Source organism: Kogia breviceps, chromosome 6, assembly GCF_026419965.1.
Source record: "Kogia breviceps isolate mKogBre1 chromosome 6, mKogBre1 haplotype 1, whole genome shotgun sequence".
NCBI classification, from domain to species: domain Eukaryota; kingdom Metazoa; phylum Chordata; class Mammalia; order Artiodactyla; family Physeteridae; genus Kogia; species Kogia breviceps.
Window position 1 is genome coordinate 65,298,797 of NC_081315.1, and position 17,457 is coordinate 65,316,253.

Here is a 17,457-nt window from a genome sequence, read left to right on the forward strand (position 1 = left end):
TTATTCACTCATAAATATTTACTGGTCTACTATATATGCCAGGCAGTATTTGGAACCTTGAATACAAAAGTAAGTAAAGAATTGTGAACACAAAGGCAAATAAAGCAAATATGATTCCAGTTCTCATGGAATGTACAGGAGACAAAAGTTAAGTTATTTTAAAAATGAAAATTATGTTGGATAGTGATGCGTTATAAAGGAAGTAAACAGGGTAACTGAAAGGAAATGCCTGGAGTGAGAAAAGGTTATCGGAAACGCCCTCTAGATGACACTGACCCGGAAGGATGATGCTGAATAATGAAAAAAGGTCACAATTCAAAGAGCCAAGGAACGAGGGTTCCGGGCAGTGAGAAGAACTGTGCTAAGACCTTACCGTGGGCAAGAGATTGGGAGCTTGAGAGATCAAAAGGCGGAAGTGAAGCTGGAGTGTTTCCAATGAGAGGGGAAATGCGGCAAGAAAAGGATGGAGAAGTACAGGGACTAAAACATGTATCTTGCATTTTAGATAATACTGAATGTGTAAGGCAGTAAAGAAAAAAGATTTTTTGGTGACTGACATCAACAGTTAAATCGAAAAGTATTAGGTATGTATTCACCACCTTCCACAAATAATGGGAAATAGACAGTGCTTCAATCATTCATGTAAATGTGCACCACAGAGAATGGAGCACAGAGGTGGGATTCACCTTCTCACCCACAGGGACTCTGGTCAAAATTTTCTGGTTCTTAGTTCCCTCATCTGTTAAAGGGGAGAGTTGAACAAGAGAAATGGTCGGTAATACACTCAACTCAGAAGAATGATTCTATAATAGACATGTGACATTCATTACCCAGATGAAAAAAACAGTGCTGAGGAACAAAAAGCCTTCTAGCAAGCTTAATAAAAATAACAACAATTATCATATAATGAGTCTTTACAGTGTGCCTAGCACTATTCAAATACTTGACATGTAATGTCATTTGAATCTCATGAAATCCTACACATTACTCCAGTTTTACAGAAAAAGAAATTAAGGGTTAGAGAAGGTAGATGCCAGGAGGTGGTGGAGACCGAATTCAAAACTAGGTCTGATTCCAAGCTGTGCTCTTAGTCACCCAGTAATATACTGTCAGAATTAAACTTCGCAGGAACCCTATCACTATACCTTTGCACAGTGTTCACCTTGCAAGGGAATTAGCACAGCTCGACTTGTTTTTAGAAGGGTCATTTTAAATATCCACCTAAATAAATTTCAGAAAATTTCCTGGCTGCTCCTCAACTAAAATATTTTTGGTATACTCAGGGGGAACAAATGAATGGTGTTGTATCATGGCATGCAGGAAGCTGCGGTTCAATATATATTTGTTACCGAATGAAGCTATTCAGTAAAATTTTATTAAATATTAGTAAAAAAGAGGTAGCAATTTTTACAAAGTTTTCTAAAATGGTGTCTTTTTTCCCCTAAATATACGTAATATATAAAATTAAATTACAGAGTATATGAATAATTTGATATATCTAACAGATTTTGAAAACTGAGAGTGAAGATGTAACTGCATTTACCAATTAATATAAATCATTACATTAACACTTACAGTCTGCTTGTTCCTAAGGACCACGAATTTGCAGGAGAAGAAAATGAGAAGGTGTATCTCAGTTCCTCTCTCTCTCCTTCTAGGGTATGCCTGCCTCAAGAGAACATGTACTCTCATCTGCTCTGAGTGTGGCTTGCCCACTTTTGCCAATTATTGGGTAAGTAAGCCTAACCATATCAAGGGTGAAACTAGCAAGTCCTTTGTTGCATAGACCTAAGCTCCATTCTCCAATATTGGTACTATGCAATAAGTAACAAAGCTGTATATTTGTAAACATAAGCCTCATATATGCAAATAGTTCATCTGTCTGACTCTTGATCTATCTCGCATTTGGTTCTGAACTTGAGTATCCTTCCTCTAAAGTCAACAATTTAAAAAGCAAAGGTTGGGCTTCCCTGGTGGCGCAGTGGTTGAGAATCCGCCTGCCGATGCAGGAGACACGGGTTTGTGCCCTGGTCCGGGAAGATCCCACATGCCGCGGAGCAACTAAGCCCGTGAGCCATGGCCGCTAGGCCTGCGCGTCCGGAGCCTGTGCTCCGCAATGGGAGAGGCCACAGCAGTGAGAGGCCCGCATACCGCAAAAAAAAAAATAAAATAAAAATAAAAAATAAAAAAATAAAAAGCAAAGGTTACTTGTGAGGGATAAAAAAAAGAGACACTGGATTCAACTTAGATGTTTCTTGAATATAAATTGGAAGTAAATTCAAAAACAAGAGGAGTCTCTAAAACAAGATCCAGTTAGTAAAGATTATATTTTAACATACACAATTTAGTATGATAACATACACCAAGGTAATTAACAATGGCAGTTAACTTCTAGATGACTAAAATGCTATTCATTTTTTAATACGTTTAAATGAAGTATTTTTTTCTGTAAGCTTTTGTTCTTGGGACTAAAGGTTAATTATTTTTAAGAATGCTGATTAAATATTATCCAGCTATTCTCAGACCTCACCATAATCTTTCAGTTTGAGAGAACTGGGGAGAAGGAGGATACCAGCAGTGCCCTTGCAGGACTGTGATGAAGAGTACAGGAGGCAGCTGAAGAACCCAGCATGAGTCCTGGCCCAGAAAAGGGGCTCAACACATGCCATTTCTCAACCTCGTGTCTCTTAAAGGCCCAAATCACACACTGAAGTGACAGTATGGAGCACACTTTAAAAACGATTCTGTAGATGGATATCCATGTCTAACTGTAATATGGTTTATTTGCCATTTGGCATGAATCAAACAAAGTCTCAAAAATCAACAGTACAGTTCCTTTTTGGCTATCGTGGCAGGAAGTCTGGAGCCATACTGAGCTATTCATTCATCCAAGCTATTTCTTACTAGTGGAGAATGTTCAAGTATAAATTGTCAAACATTAAATAAATATGGTTATCTATTTCAAAATTTAATGGATGTCTTATCTAAGGACAATTTTAGTTTGTTAATGATAGACCAATGAATATAATTTATATATTTTTTAAACTGGTCACAATAGTACAGAAATAACTTTCTTTTCATTAGTTAAAAGTTGATAAAGGAAAAGAACCTGAAAAAGAATATATATATGTATAAAAAGAATATATATATAACTGAATCACTTTGCTGTACACCTGAAACTAACACACTGTAAATCAACTATACTTCAATAAAAAATTAATTTTAAAAAAATGCTAACCATCATCTGACAATGCAGGGTTGCCACAAACCTTTCATCTGTAAAAACTGCAATAAAGTGAAACACAATAAAGCAGAAAAAAAAAAAAGAGTCGAATGAACCTTTATGATATTTAAATCACTCACTGTATTAGAGGTTTAAGGCAATGCATATGTATATGCTTTTAATCAGCCAACTAAAAACTTCTGACTTGAAAGAATAGAGACTCATGGCAACACAGAACACAACAGAACTAAGAGAAACAGTCTAACCAATAGAGAATAATCACAAAAGCAACTCAAATCTTCTAAAAAAAAACCCCAAAACCTGAAGTATTTGTCTGATTCTTCCAGTCTAAGACTCACTTGAATTAATTGTGGAAGCTTAACTGATGAAATACACGGGACACATATGCAGGATATTAGTTATTAATCTATATTAATAGCTGAGAATAACAATTGTCCTAACTACTCTTAACATTATCATCACCTTGTCAGTGTTTATGAATCTGAGAGAAGGAAATTATCTCAAACTACTTAATAGCCAATAGTACATTGTGACATTGAAGTAAAACAAAAACATTAAAAATAAAAAAAATTTTAAAAACCCAACTTCCTAGAACTGGTTGCAATAAAAATTAATGACTGTTACCTCAACAGGGCTTGAAAAAAATAGCTTGTCCATAATCAGTTCTCTCCCAATTTCAAAACTGCTATCTTAAACCATTCCCTACCTCTCATCATATTCCTACTCTATCATCCCCTCCCCTCCCTCACTCTCACCCTTTTATCTCATAGATTAAAAAATGAACATCCTCTGCTCTGTTCCTATGGTATCCCACCCAATTCCACGAGTGATATGTGAATTCGTCTCTCTTACTATGCTCTGTCCCTCTACTCCTGCCCTTCTTGCTTTACCAGCCCAGCAAAACCTCAGTCCCAATATAACGCATCTATCCGTCTTTCCGACTTCTACACACACGCTGCTTTGTAACTGAATGAGAAAAATAACACGCCTGCATGGATAAGATCCAGTACAAATTTATTATCTCCAACATTCACTGAGCCCTCAATACTCTTTTTTGCATTACGCGGGCCTCTCACTGTTGTGGCCTCTCCCGTTGCGGAGCACAGGCTCCGGACGCGCAGGCTCAGCGGCCATGGCTCACGGGCCCAGCCGCTCCGCGGCATGTGGGATCTTCCCGGACCGGGGCACGAACCCGTGTCCCCTGCATCGGCAGGCGGACTCTCAACCACTGCGCCACCAGGGAAGCCCAATACTCTTTAAGTCTTATTGTCCCTTCCAACTATCCTTCTTGATTCCCTTTCATTAATATTCCAAACCATCACCATTCCCTAAAGTCTCCTACTCGACCTACTTACTCCAAACTCTTAAGAGACCACATCTTCTGTTGATAACTATAAGAAACTGAGGCCATCAAGCAAGATCGTATTCAACTTTCCACTACCTTCAATACAAATCTGTGCTCACACCCAGCAAGACATGCTCTCCTGCAGCGTGCGGTGTCTCTTGTTCAAGGCTCACTCACCCACCACCTGTAATTTGACTCTATGCTCAATTTTACTGTCTTAAAAATTTCTAATTTCCCTCTCTGCTGGTTTCTTTCCTTCTCTTCAGGAGCATGCCTGGATCTCTCCCATTTTTAAAAACAAAGCAAAACACCAGAAATATACAAACACAAACCCCCTATTGCCAAATTCACCCCCATCAATCTCGTTTGTCCTCTCTTCTTTCACATTTCTACAAGCTGAGTCCATACTGTCTCTTCTCATCTCCCATTCACTGCTCAACTCACTGCTTTCTCGTGCTGCCATTCTAGTAACTCTCAAACTGGCAAATCTCATGCACATTTTTCAGTCTCCATCTTACTGGGTCTCTCTAACATACAGGATGGTGTTGACTGCTCTCCTCCTTCTTGCAACTTTTATCTCTTGAGTTCCATAACCAGCCTCTCCGGATTCTTTTTGTACTGCTACTGACCCATTCCCGTTCTGTATCCTTTATGGGTTCCCCTTCTTTCACTAAACATTCATCTACTCCATGGTTCATCCTTAGCATACAACTCATGGGGCAGTAGGAGGCAAGAGTAATGTCTTATCCCCTTCCAGGGTTCCAACTACCACATCTCTGCAGTAGTCCCCACAGTCCAGTCCCTCACCTGAGCTTCTAACTGCCTACTGAATACCTCCACTTGGGAAGCTCCCAAATATCAACAGTTTGGACTCAATGCCCCAAACTGAATCTGTCCCCTATACCTCTCCTTGTCAGCTACTAGGAAAAATATCCACCCAGTTTCCCAAATTAGAAACCTAAGAGACAGCCTTGCTTTGGTCCCTTCTCCTTTCTTATTCTATTGCTTAGAATACTTCACTGTCTCTGCACACCTGAGAAAAAGTATTAGCACTTAATATGATATAAAATCGGTCACGATGTGCCTCCTATCAAACTGGACAGTCTTTTATTTTTTTTTACCCTTCCTTGACATAATGTCAACTTCTTGGACCACTTATAGATGCCAGCACACATCAAAATGTTTTTAGCCTTTACCTTGATTCATGCCTTTAACTTCTTACTCTAATTACCTTCTTGATTAATTTAGCCCAGTTAGTTCCAAGCTGGCTAATGCATATCTTTTAAGGACTCAAGAATCACATCACAGTCTCAAGGGAGACCCCCTTCCCTGATCCCCACAGACTTTCAGGTAACTTTCTTCTCAAGGGTGCCGTAATACTCTGCTGTGTGTCTCTAATACTACATTTCTTTGTTATTCCATTATCTGTTTATGTGTTTATCTCTTCTCCAACAGAAATACATGTTTATCTTCTTCATGACACTTCTGATTTATAAAACTGGACTGTATCTTATCTCAGAACTCCAATGTATAGCACAATGTCTATGTGTTTGATGCATATTTACTGAATGAATCAGTATGAACAATAACAGAATAAACGAAGAGACAAGCAAACAAATAAACACAGAATATGTAGAGTCTATCCCTCCTCTCTGTTGTCAAATTAGCCTTCGGTGTAGTGTGAGTAACACATAAGCTACATGTAGTTCAGCATATATTCAATATGAAATTATTTCAGCATAAATAGTTTATAATCTTTGTTTCACCTTGTAATGTCTTTATTTTTAATGCCATAACAACAGTAACAATAATAGACACAAGTTCCCTAGGACAAGCATTTGTTAAGTGCTTTAAGTACATTATCTTACTTCATCTTCATACCAACCCCACAAGGTAGATATTCTTATTTTACAGCCCAGAAACAGAAGGTGACTGCTCCTCCCAAGTGGAGGTCTAACCCCTAGAGGGGAACAACCAAGAGCACTGATAGGTGCAAATTGTAGAGTAAGTGAAAGTCTATCTACTGAATATGAAACATCAGTCTTGTTCCTCAACTTAGCTTTAAGAAAACACTAGCAAGTATATATGCTCCAGGCAGGAGGCTGGAAAACACCCCTTCCCAGAATATCAACATATCCTAGGTTAACGAATCTCTGCATTTTATCCAACCAGATCACCTTACCACTGGAAAAGTCTAACCCCTGCACACGTACTTTCCTATTGGTGTTTCAGTACCTCATTCCTAAATATCAGTGTATAGACAATTATCACCAGACATCTGGAGACTACTCTAATATGAAAGAAAATAATATAAACAAAGAAAAAACAGTAATTTGGAGCAAATAACAATGAAAGAAGCATAAGAAAATTTGAAAAAGCTTTAATATTTTCAGAGGGATGAGGAGATACTGCAGAATTTTAAATTAATAAAGAAATCAAGGACGTTAAAAATATGATAGCATAAGGTTAATCCAGAAGAGTTAATATATGATTGATAGAGCTGCAGAAGAAGGGAACATATAAAACAAAGGGAAGAATATTAACAAAGAAATATTTCAAAATATTTTCCCAGAATTGAAAAGTACAAGTTTGCAGATTAAGAAGGTTCATCATGAAGCCTCAATAAAATGTCAAAATAATGAGAATTAGAACCTAGAAAATTTCAGACAGAAAGACTAACAGACACAGAGAACAAACAATAAAGAGATCAAGTGAGACTTTGGGAGGGAGACAATGAGTCACAGATGCAGGGGAAAGAGGAAGACATAGGAGGGGAGAAACAAGGAAAGAGAACTGGGGGGTCGGGGGGAGAGACAGAGACCAAGAGAGGGGAACAGAGAGAGAGAGGAGAGAGAGATGGGGAAGACAGACACAGGGAGAGACAGGCAGAGATGGGGAGAAAGAGACAGAAACAGGAAGGGAAGGAGAGAAAGATAGGGGAAGGACAGAGATAGGTCTAAGGAGAGAAAAAGAGAGATGGGGGAGAAAAAGAAAGAGACATGAGGAAAGACAGAAATTGAGACAGTTATGTTACGAAGTCTGGGGAAAACAAGTTCTATAAGAGTGGCAAAATAGTGGTGGTTTGCTATAAGTTTAATCTATGAATAATTTACAGCAGGGTCAGTAGACTGTAAGCACTGAATCTTATTTAAACAAATGGTATTATTGTATGGAAAGGATAAGGAGGAGGGTAGCATGTATGAGTGAATGTATGTGTGTGCATGCTTTGGAGAGATGGGGAGTTTAAAAGAAAAGCTACGTCTCCTATTTCTCAGTAAGAAGTCAATTAAAACTGAATAATCACGACAGCAGTAAAAGTATTGTATGTTATATAAAAGCTGAAAGAGCTAAAAGTGGCAGCAACAATTAGTAGTGGAGGGCAGCAGGGCCCTATAAGCCTGTGGAAGTACTTGACTTTTTAAACTATGTACATATACATCTTTGATAAAAATTTTTAAATTATTTTTTAAATCCCCACTAAGATTACTACATGTGATCAACTTGACAAAATGCATTAAAACATTAGCTCTATTTTGACTCTCTAGAGTCTATAACTATCCTCTTGCAAGTTCTTTTATAGAAAATCCACCAAACAACAAAATAAACTGAAATGATTCTTCAAAGTGTAAAAAGCACTTGGGCGACTGTACCATTTGATGCCATAAATCATCACTTCAAAAGATAATGGAAATAACATAAGTCGTAATTTACAACCTATCCCTCTTCCAAGCATCAACCATTAGAGGAACATTTTACAAAATGCTTGCAATCTTCCTCTTATCTGCTAGAACTAAGAGGAGTTCATTCTGACCAGATCTCACATCAAATCACCTTATAGCAAACTGAAAGGAAGGAATCAGCTTCTTAAAAATTCATTCTATCATTTTTTTCCCATCTGTGACTTATTATAACCTCAAGATTCCTGCAGTACCACCCCATCATAGAAGGCATGTGCTTGGCAACCTGGACTCACCCTGTTAAACACTGGTAGCATCATGTACAGTTTCTCTTCTTGTTCCTTCTGAGTCATGTGCCGGGGAGGATGGCACAACTCCGTGAAGAGTCGGCGGAGGTGCATCAGTCCTAAGGCGTTGTCTTGCGGGCTGCACTCCTCCTGCCTCGGCCGCCCCATGATCCTCTTCACCATATTCATCTTGGCTGGTTGGTGATAAATACTTCTAATTCTGTAGGAAGATGTTCATACAGTCAAAATGTCATCGTCTTGACCAGGTCAAGCATGCACAGAGCTCATTAAAAGCCAGAAAAACAAAAAAAATTCTGCCTAAAATATTTTTTCTACTTTTTTGAACCGAAAAGGTAGAGAGGCAAAGCTAATTTTGATAAATATCCCTGAGTGACAAGTTACGAATTATGCCACTCAGTGTCCCTTACCGGCTTTGCCACAATTTGTATAAAATGTAAAACGTTAAATATAAAAAATTAATTGTTGCTGGAGGAGCAACAAACGTTTCCAAGTTAGTCATAACAAGTTCAACAAATAAAGGGATCATAAATCTTATAATTAATATGTTGCTTAATAGTTGACTATATGGAAAAAGAATAAAAGAACACAAAATTCACCCTCACTTCAAAACATCCAAACAACTGAAAGAAACAAACAAAAATCCCCACAAAGTTTTCTGTTTTTAATTATTTTACTTTTTTTGTAGATGAAGGATTACATTTGGGATAGTCCTCACTGAAGAGTTGTAGTTTGAAACATGCAAATTAAATGAAATGATACTCTCAAATATATTATAAATCATAAGAAAAAAAGTGAAAATTGTCATATAACTTAAGACTATTTTTTCAAACTACAGTTTGAAACCCTTTGGCAGGTCATGTTAATCCATTTAACATGAATTAACATCATGACAAGCAATTAAAAAAAAGAAGTAAAATATAATATTGTAAATCAACTATACCTCAATAAAAATATTTTTAATGAAACAGAAGATATTGGAATACATGTAGTAAGGGTAATTATTATTTCATGAAACTTATTTTAGGTAAGGGTGTATTCATGTGTATTGAATCACAATGTAAAATGTATGTATCCCTGGCTAGAACTGCAGTTAAGAAATAAGTAAACCAATCACTGGGTTGGAACATACACCAGAATCAATAACGCTAAGCTTTCAGAAAGCATCATCAGCCCTTTTCAACCACCATGAACTGTGCCAGCAATTAGCTAATTTCAGACACAAAAACAGGATATCTTACAAAAAGAACCAGGAAGGCTGGGAGGACACTATGGATATACTGAACTTGAGTAAAAGGCAATTTTGCTTTCTAATCTACAGAAAAGTAGGAATAAACTGAAGATTAATGCCACATAAGCCAGCATGGCATTTCTTAAGAAATGAGAGACCACTGCAAAGCTAGAGGTTTATTTACTAAACATCTATTGATTTTTTTAAACCATTAGAAGAACTAGCATCTTAAATATGCTTGTCCTTGAGAATTTTGAGTGGATTCCGTGTTTGCCTGAGGACGCATGTTTATGCATTCTAGCTTGACTGCAACAGGAGGCCACCTGAGACTCATCGCAGGTGAGAAGCAGGAAAACACCCTGCCAAAGGCTGGTCTGCACCAAGGGACCTCTGTGCAAGGAGCACTCAATACTGCTAAGGTGTCCAGTAGTGGGGAAGAGTGCTCAGACCACAGGCACAGGGCTGAGGAGACCCTCTGAACTACAAAATGACAAGTGAAAGTCAGTCCGGTTCAAACTTGTTCAACATATTTCATTCTTGGAAAAATGTGTGAGTTCTCCAAGTATAAATTATAAAGATTTCAACAAATACATTCAAACAGCGTACTATATGCTGGTATTTTTCGTCCTGGAAACCCCCAGGACAAATATAAAATTTGAAGTTAACTATAAAACTTGCATAAATTAGCTAACACTTTAGATTATACATAGATCTGCTCTTTTTCCTTAACCTATAGCTTCAGTTCATAATCTAAAGCGTGTGGATAGGATTTACAGGATTCATGATCCTCTAACATTACAAAAAACATTTTAAAGAGATCTCCAGCTTTCAAAAGGGGTCTATGTCATTAAAAAGCCAGGCATCAATCCTTATTTATAGAGCGTCAAAGCACTTTCAGACCATTTCCTTTGGTCCTCATTCCAATTTAAGCAAGGGGACTGAGGAGGGGATTAATTCTATCTTTTTGTGAGGCCTCAAGACAAGAACAATTTGCTCAAAATCTCACAATGAAAAAGAATTGAATGAGAATCCAGGACTCCCACCTCCTGGTTCAGCCCTTCCTGCTTACTTATATTCATGTGCCTATTTTAAATTACAAAATTTTTGGCAACTGTGACTCTAGAATATTTATTTATCTAGCATCAAGTTGCAATTAGAATGCAAAAGAAATCTGTTTGACTTTTCTGAAGATACAGTAATCAATTATCAGTAAACAAACACACATAATCACACAAAGACATTAGCTAGACGTAAATCAAGCTATCACAGTACCACCATTATTTTATATTTGTCAGACACAAAGGGATATATTGGGTTCACCAAAAAGTTCATTTGGGTTTTTCCGTAAGATGGTATGGAAAAACCTGAACGAACTTTACAGCCAACCCAATATATCAATCAGCTAAATGGATTTACTGGTATTTCTCGATTACTCAGATAATCTCAGTAATGGGGAAAAAAATTCAGATTCCTCCTTTTCTGCTAATTTACAAAGAAACACTTAAGCATATCAGATTACTGACTCATTGCTTTGTCTGCACTTCAATGTTTGTAACTTAAAGTATAATTCAGACCAAGAACTATCATATTTAAAGTACCCTTTAGCAGTGAAAGAACAGAAAAGAATGGGTACTTCTTGGTGAAATCTGTACCAACACGTTCATATAAGATAGGTAACTTCAGGTGAAAGGCTCTTAATTCCCTTGAACCTTGGGTTTTTCTCATCCGTAAAATCTTTCCTCATAGGCTTTTTGTAATGCATACATAAAATAACATCATTTCTATAAAGTGCCAAACACATTAATTATGTTCAACAGTTTTTAAATTTCTTCCTTCAACTTGATCATGAAACATTTAATTTCTTTTCATTTACATTTTTTGTTATTTAAGCAAGTAAGGCAAAGGAAAGAGTGTGGGCCCTTACAGTACTATGTTTTAGAGACTTACAAAATGATAAATAAAAAATTAAGGGAAAATTTATTTCTTAGTTAGATGCTCAATAAGAGGTTTCTAAACCAATACAGAAGAGATAGGCAAAATTTAATAATACTGAGGACAAGTCATAGAAGGATTATTTTGGGGGGTAATGTTATCAGGGATTTTCAAAATATTTACAAAGATTATTGTGCATAAGAACTAGTTTTCTAATGCAAACTCTATTTTGTTTCACAAGAGAAAAGTGTTTGTACTGCCAACAGGGGGTTATTTAAATAGCAATCAGATAATTATTGCAATGAGCCCAGACAGTATTTCTTATTCTAATCTGTTGTGTTAAAGCTTAAAAATCCTATGGAAATGATTGAAAAACTGTTTAAGTCCTTTAAACAGTCTGCCGTTATTTAAATTATAGAACAAGTAAATAGCCTAAATTTGTAAAAATATATTTGCCAAGTAACTAATGGCCTTTGAGTAGCTCAGCTAAAAACTTAAAATAGCTTTTCTAAGTAACTCCTTAATTCCACAAGAGAAGAAATAAATAGCTCACAGGACTTACGGAAAATCTTATAGTTTCATCAAATAATTATAAGTAATTCCTCAGGTTTTTAATTTTTTCTTAAACTTTCTGGGGAAAAAGATCCTATTTTTTTCTTACATTGTGAAGAGCAAAGGCAAAACTTCTGACACTTTTGTATATAACCCAGCAATCTAACCCATACATTGAAAAAGAACTACCAATATAGTCCTGAATTAGAATTTAAAATTTCTACCTGCTAAAACATTGTTTTTGCCTTTCAAGAAGAATCATATCAGATTTTAGCCCCACTTATGAGATATGACAAGATCAGCCATCTCATTTCTATGGCAAAATACAATTACTTAAGACCTATTTCCAACATCCTTCACCCTTCTGACCCCATCAGTGAACTCATCATCCTACACATATACTGAAATGGACAACTTCTCGAAACATCTTTTTGAGTGTGCTTAATTTTCCCTCCTCACAGATGAAAGGATATTCCAAATCCAAAAGCAACTTGTCTCCATTTAAGGACACTTCATTTAGATATGATTTCCAATCATGAGTAGCCACTACTGACATCTCCCTGACACTTTTCTCAAACACCTCCTTCTAAGGCCCTTGCTGCTGTTTTGGGAGCCCCAAAGGCACATTTACCCTAATAGTTACATGACAGTTATTTGATATGATTAAAATAGTACAATTAAATTATATTATGGGATAAACTTTTGTAGGCTGACCAGAGATTCTCCAGCATTCTCTGAAAGTGTATCTTTATAAGAAACTGTGTTCAAAATTTTGTATGAAAGACCTGTAAAAGAATTTTTGTAGCACGATGCTTCTGTAAGTTGTGACTGCTTACTACTGACACATTTTGCACTATACCTGTATCTCCACTAACCTCTAGCTCAAGTCATTCAGCTCTGTGAATGTATCAGTATCCTCAGTGGATGGATGGCACAGAGCAGGGAGACTAACCTCAGGAGTGAAGTGCATATAAGTAGGCCTAGAACTTTCAGGGCTATATCCTAGACCTATCGGCACTAGGAATTTCTCTATTTCTGACATTTCAACTTTTGAAATCTTACTCTGAGATCTTAACTTTCAATCCACCTGCCTTTCCTACTCCCTAAATCTGTGGTCTTCACTGGAATCGCTTATTCCTCTGAACTTTTCCCAATTCTACTCCTCAGATGATGTTCAATCTCTTCAAGACATTAACAACTGTACCTTCAGTTCTCCTATACTCCTGCCTATACATATTTCCAACTAGCACCCAAGCCTGGATGAATTCAACCACACAATTTCTGCATGTCTAATTTTGGGTTGCTGGATACTGTGGAGAAAATTCTACAATTCTGCAGACTGCCTTACAACATAAATTTTGATTTTTCTAAAATTATTATTTTCATAAATAAAAACGAATAATTCCAAATGGATTAAAGATCTAAATATAAACAAACAGTAAAACACTGGAAGCAAATATAAAAGGAAATACTTATAATTTAGGATAAACTCTTCTTACAAGTAAAAAAACACAAATTTATAGCTAAAAATACCACAAAGTTAAAAGACAAGCAACAAAAAGCACAAAAATAATAGCAACCTTATAACCAAGCATTAATAACGAGATTATCCACGGAACTCTTAAAATTAACAACACGATAACAAATTAAGAATTGAATAGAAAGACTATCCCCCGAAAAAATACTATACATATGAAATGCAACACAATGCACATATAAAAAGGCACTTAAAAACCTCTAATAATCAGAGAAATGCAAATAAAAACAAGTACAACTATTTGCCCAGTTTGGCAAAAAACTGACAGGATTTACAAAGTATATATATAGTAAGAATAGAAAACATTGAAATGTACACACCTTGTTGAATTAGCAGCCTTTTTTAGGGCAATCTCATAGTATCAACATACCTACTCTTTCATCTAGTGATACCTCTTCCAGGAAGCTGTCCTAGAGCAATACTCACAGTACAAGACAGTTTACTGCATTACATGTTCTTATAATTGTTTATAATAACAGAAAGTCAGAAATAGACCAGTCCTTTAATAGATGAATAGGCAACTCATGGTACACGTGTATTATGGAATAGTACAATTCTTAAAAGTTAGGAGAAAAAAGAAGTTAAATTTTTTTAAAATTTAATTTAATTTTATTATTTTTTAACATCTTTATTGGAGTATAACTGTTTTACAATGGTGTGTTAGTTTCTGCTTTACAACAAAGTGAATCAGTTATACATATACATATGTTCCCATATCTCTTCCTTCTTGTGTCTCCCTCCCTCGCACCGTCCCTATCCCACCTCTCTAGGTGGTCACAAAGCACCAAGCTTATCTCCCTGTGCTGCGCCTCTGCTTCCCACTAGCTATCTATTTTATATTTGGTAGTGTATATATGCCCATGCCACTCTCTCACTTCATCAAAGTTACCCTTCCCTCTCCCCATATCCTCAAGTCCATGCTCTAGTACGTTTGTGTTTTATTGCCATCCTACCCCTAGTCTCTTCATGACATTTTTTTTCTTAGATTCCATATATATGTGTCAGCATACGGTACTTGTTTTGCTCCTTCTGACTTACTTCACTCTGTATGACAGACTCCAGGTCTATCCACCTCATTACAAATAACTCAGTTTCATTTCTTTTTATGGCTGAGTAATATTCCATTGTATATACGTGCCACATTGTCTTCATCCATTCATCTGTTGATGGACACTTAGGTTGCTCCCATGTCCTGGCTATTGTAAATAGAGCTGCAATGAACATTTTGGTACATGACTCTTGGAATTATGGTTTTCTCAGAGTATATGCCCAGTAGTGGGATTGTGGGGTCATATGATAGTTCTATTTGTAGTTTTTTAAGGAACCCCCATACTGTTCTACATAGTGGCTGTATCAATTTACATTCGCACCAGCAGTGCAAGAGTGTTCCCTTTTCTCCACACCCTCTCCAGCATTTATTGTTTCTAGATTTCTTGATGATGGCCAATCTGACCGGTGTGAGATGATATCTCATTGTAGTTTTGATTTACATTTCTCTAATGATTAATGATGTTGAGCATCCTTTCATGTGTTTGTTGGCAATCTGTATATCTTCTTTGGAGAAATGTCTAGTTCTTCTGCCCATTTTTGGATTGGGTTCTTTATTTTTTTGTTATTGAGCTGCATGAGCTGCTTACAAATTTTGGAGATTAATCCTTTGTCAGTTGCTTCATTTACAACGATTTCCGCCCATTCTGAGGGTTGTCTTTTGGTTTTGTTTATGGTTTCCTTTGCTGTGCAAAAGTTTTTAAGTTTCATTAGGTCCCATTTGTTTATTTTTGTTTTTATTTCCATTTCTCTAGCAGGTGGGTCAAAAAGGATCTTGCTGTGATTTATGTCGTAGAGTGTTCTGCCTATGTTTTCCTCTAAGAGCTTGATAGTGTCTGGCCTTACATTTAGGTCTTTAACCAATTTTTAGTTTATTTTTGTGTATGCTGTTAGGCAGTGTTCTAATTTCGTACTTTTACATGTACCTCTCCAGTTTTCCCAGCACCGCTTACTGAAGACGCTGCCTTTTCTCCACTGTATATCCTTCCCTCCTTTATCAAAGATAAGGTGACCATATGTGTCGGGGATTATCTCTGGGCTTTCTATCCTGTTCCATTGATCTATATTTCTGTTTTTGTGCCAGTACCACACTGTCTTGATTACTGTAGCTTTGTAGTATAGTCTGAAGTCAGGGAGCCTGATTCCTCCAGCTCCATTTTTTGTTCTGAAGATTGCTTTGGCTATTTGGGGTCTTTTGTGTTTCTATACAAATTGTGAAATTTTTTGTTCTAGTTCTGTAAAAAATGCCAGTGGTAGTTTGATAGGGATTGCATTGAATCTGTAGATTGCTTTGGGTAGTAGAGTCATTTTCACAATGTTGATTCTTCCAATCCAAGAAAATGGTATATCTCTCCATCTATTTGTATCATCTTTAATTTCTTTCATCAGTGTCTTATAATTTTCTGCATACAGGTCTTTTGTCTCCTTAGGTAGGTTTATTTCTAGATATTTTATTCTTTTTGTTGCAATGGTAAATGGGAGTGTTTTCTTAATTTCACTCTCAGATTTTTCATCATTAGTGTATAAGAATGCCAGAGATTTCTGTGCATTAATTTTGTATCCTGCTACTTTACCAAATTCATTGATTAGCTCTAGTAGTTTTCTGGTAGCATCCTTAGGATTCTCTATGTATAGTGTCATGTCATCTGCAAACAGTGACAGCTTTACTTCTTCTTTTCCTATTTGGATTCCTTTTATTTCTTTTTCTTCTCTGATTGCTGTGGCTAGAACTTCCAAAACTATGTTGAATAAGAGCGGTGAGAGTAGGCAACCTTGTCTTGTTGCTGATCTTAGTGGAAATGGTTTCAGTTTTCCACCATTGAGAATGATGCTGGCTGTGGGTTTTTCATATATGGCCTTTATTATGTTGAGGAAAGTTCCCTCTATGCCTACTTTCTGCAGGGTTGTTATCATAAATGGGTGTTGAATTTTGTTGAAAGCTTTCTCTGCATCTATTGAGATGATCATATGGTTTTTCTCCTTCAGTTTGCTGATATGGTATATCATGCTGATCGATTTGCGTATATTGAAGAATCCTTGCATTCCTGAGATAAACCCCACTTGATCATGGTGTATGATCCTTTTAATGTGCTGTTGGATTCTGTTTGCTAGTATTTTGTTGAGGATTTTTGCATCTATGTTCATCAGTGATATTGGCCTGTAGTTTTCTTTCTTTGTGACGTCTTTGTCTGCTTTTGGTATCAGGGTGATGGTGGCCTCATAGAATGAGTTTGGGAGTGTTCCTCCCTCTGCTATCTTTTGGAAGAGTTTGAGAAGGATGGGTGTTAGCTCTTCTCTAAATGTTTGATAGATTTTGCCTGTGAAGCCATCTGGTCCTGGGCTTTTGTTTGTTGGAAGATTTTTAATCACAGTTTCAATTTCAGTGCTTGTGATTGGTCTGTTCATATTTTCTATTTCTTCCTGGTTCAGTCTCAGCAGGTTGTGCATTTCTAAGAATGTGTCCATTTCTTCCAGGTTGTCCATTTTATTGGCATACAGTTGCTTGTAGTAATCTCTAATAATCTTTTGTATTTCTGCAGTGTCTGTTGTTATGTCTCCTTTTTCATTTCTAATTCTACTGATTTCA

The 17,457-nt window shown here is 36.6% G+C and overlaps 1 protein-coding gene across 6 annotated transcripts in view; it reads right to left on the minus strand.

The window, feature by feature from the left end:
- The window catches only part of WDFY3 (WD repeat and FYVE domain containing 3), a 283,768-nt gene that overhangs the window by 167,196 nt on the left and 99,115 nt on the right, over nt 1-17,457 (minus strand). For all 6 annotated transcript variants that reach the window (XM_059066368.2, XM_067035987.1, XM_067035985.1 and 3 more), the window contains one exon: nt 8,563-8,773. In XM_059066368.2, coding sequence (XP_058922351.1) covers nt 8,563-8,742 — 180 coding nt within the window. In that variant the 5' untranslated portion in view covers nt 8,743-8,773. The remainder of the gene's footprint in view (nt 1-8,562; nt 8,774-17,457) is intronic.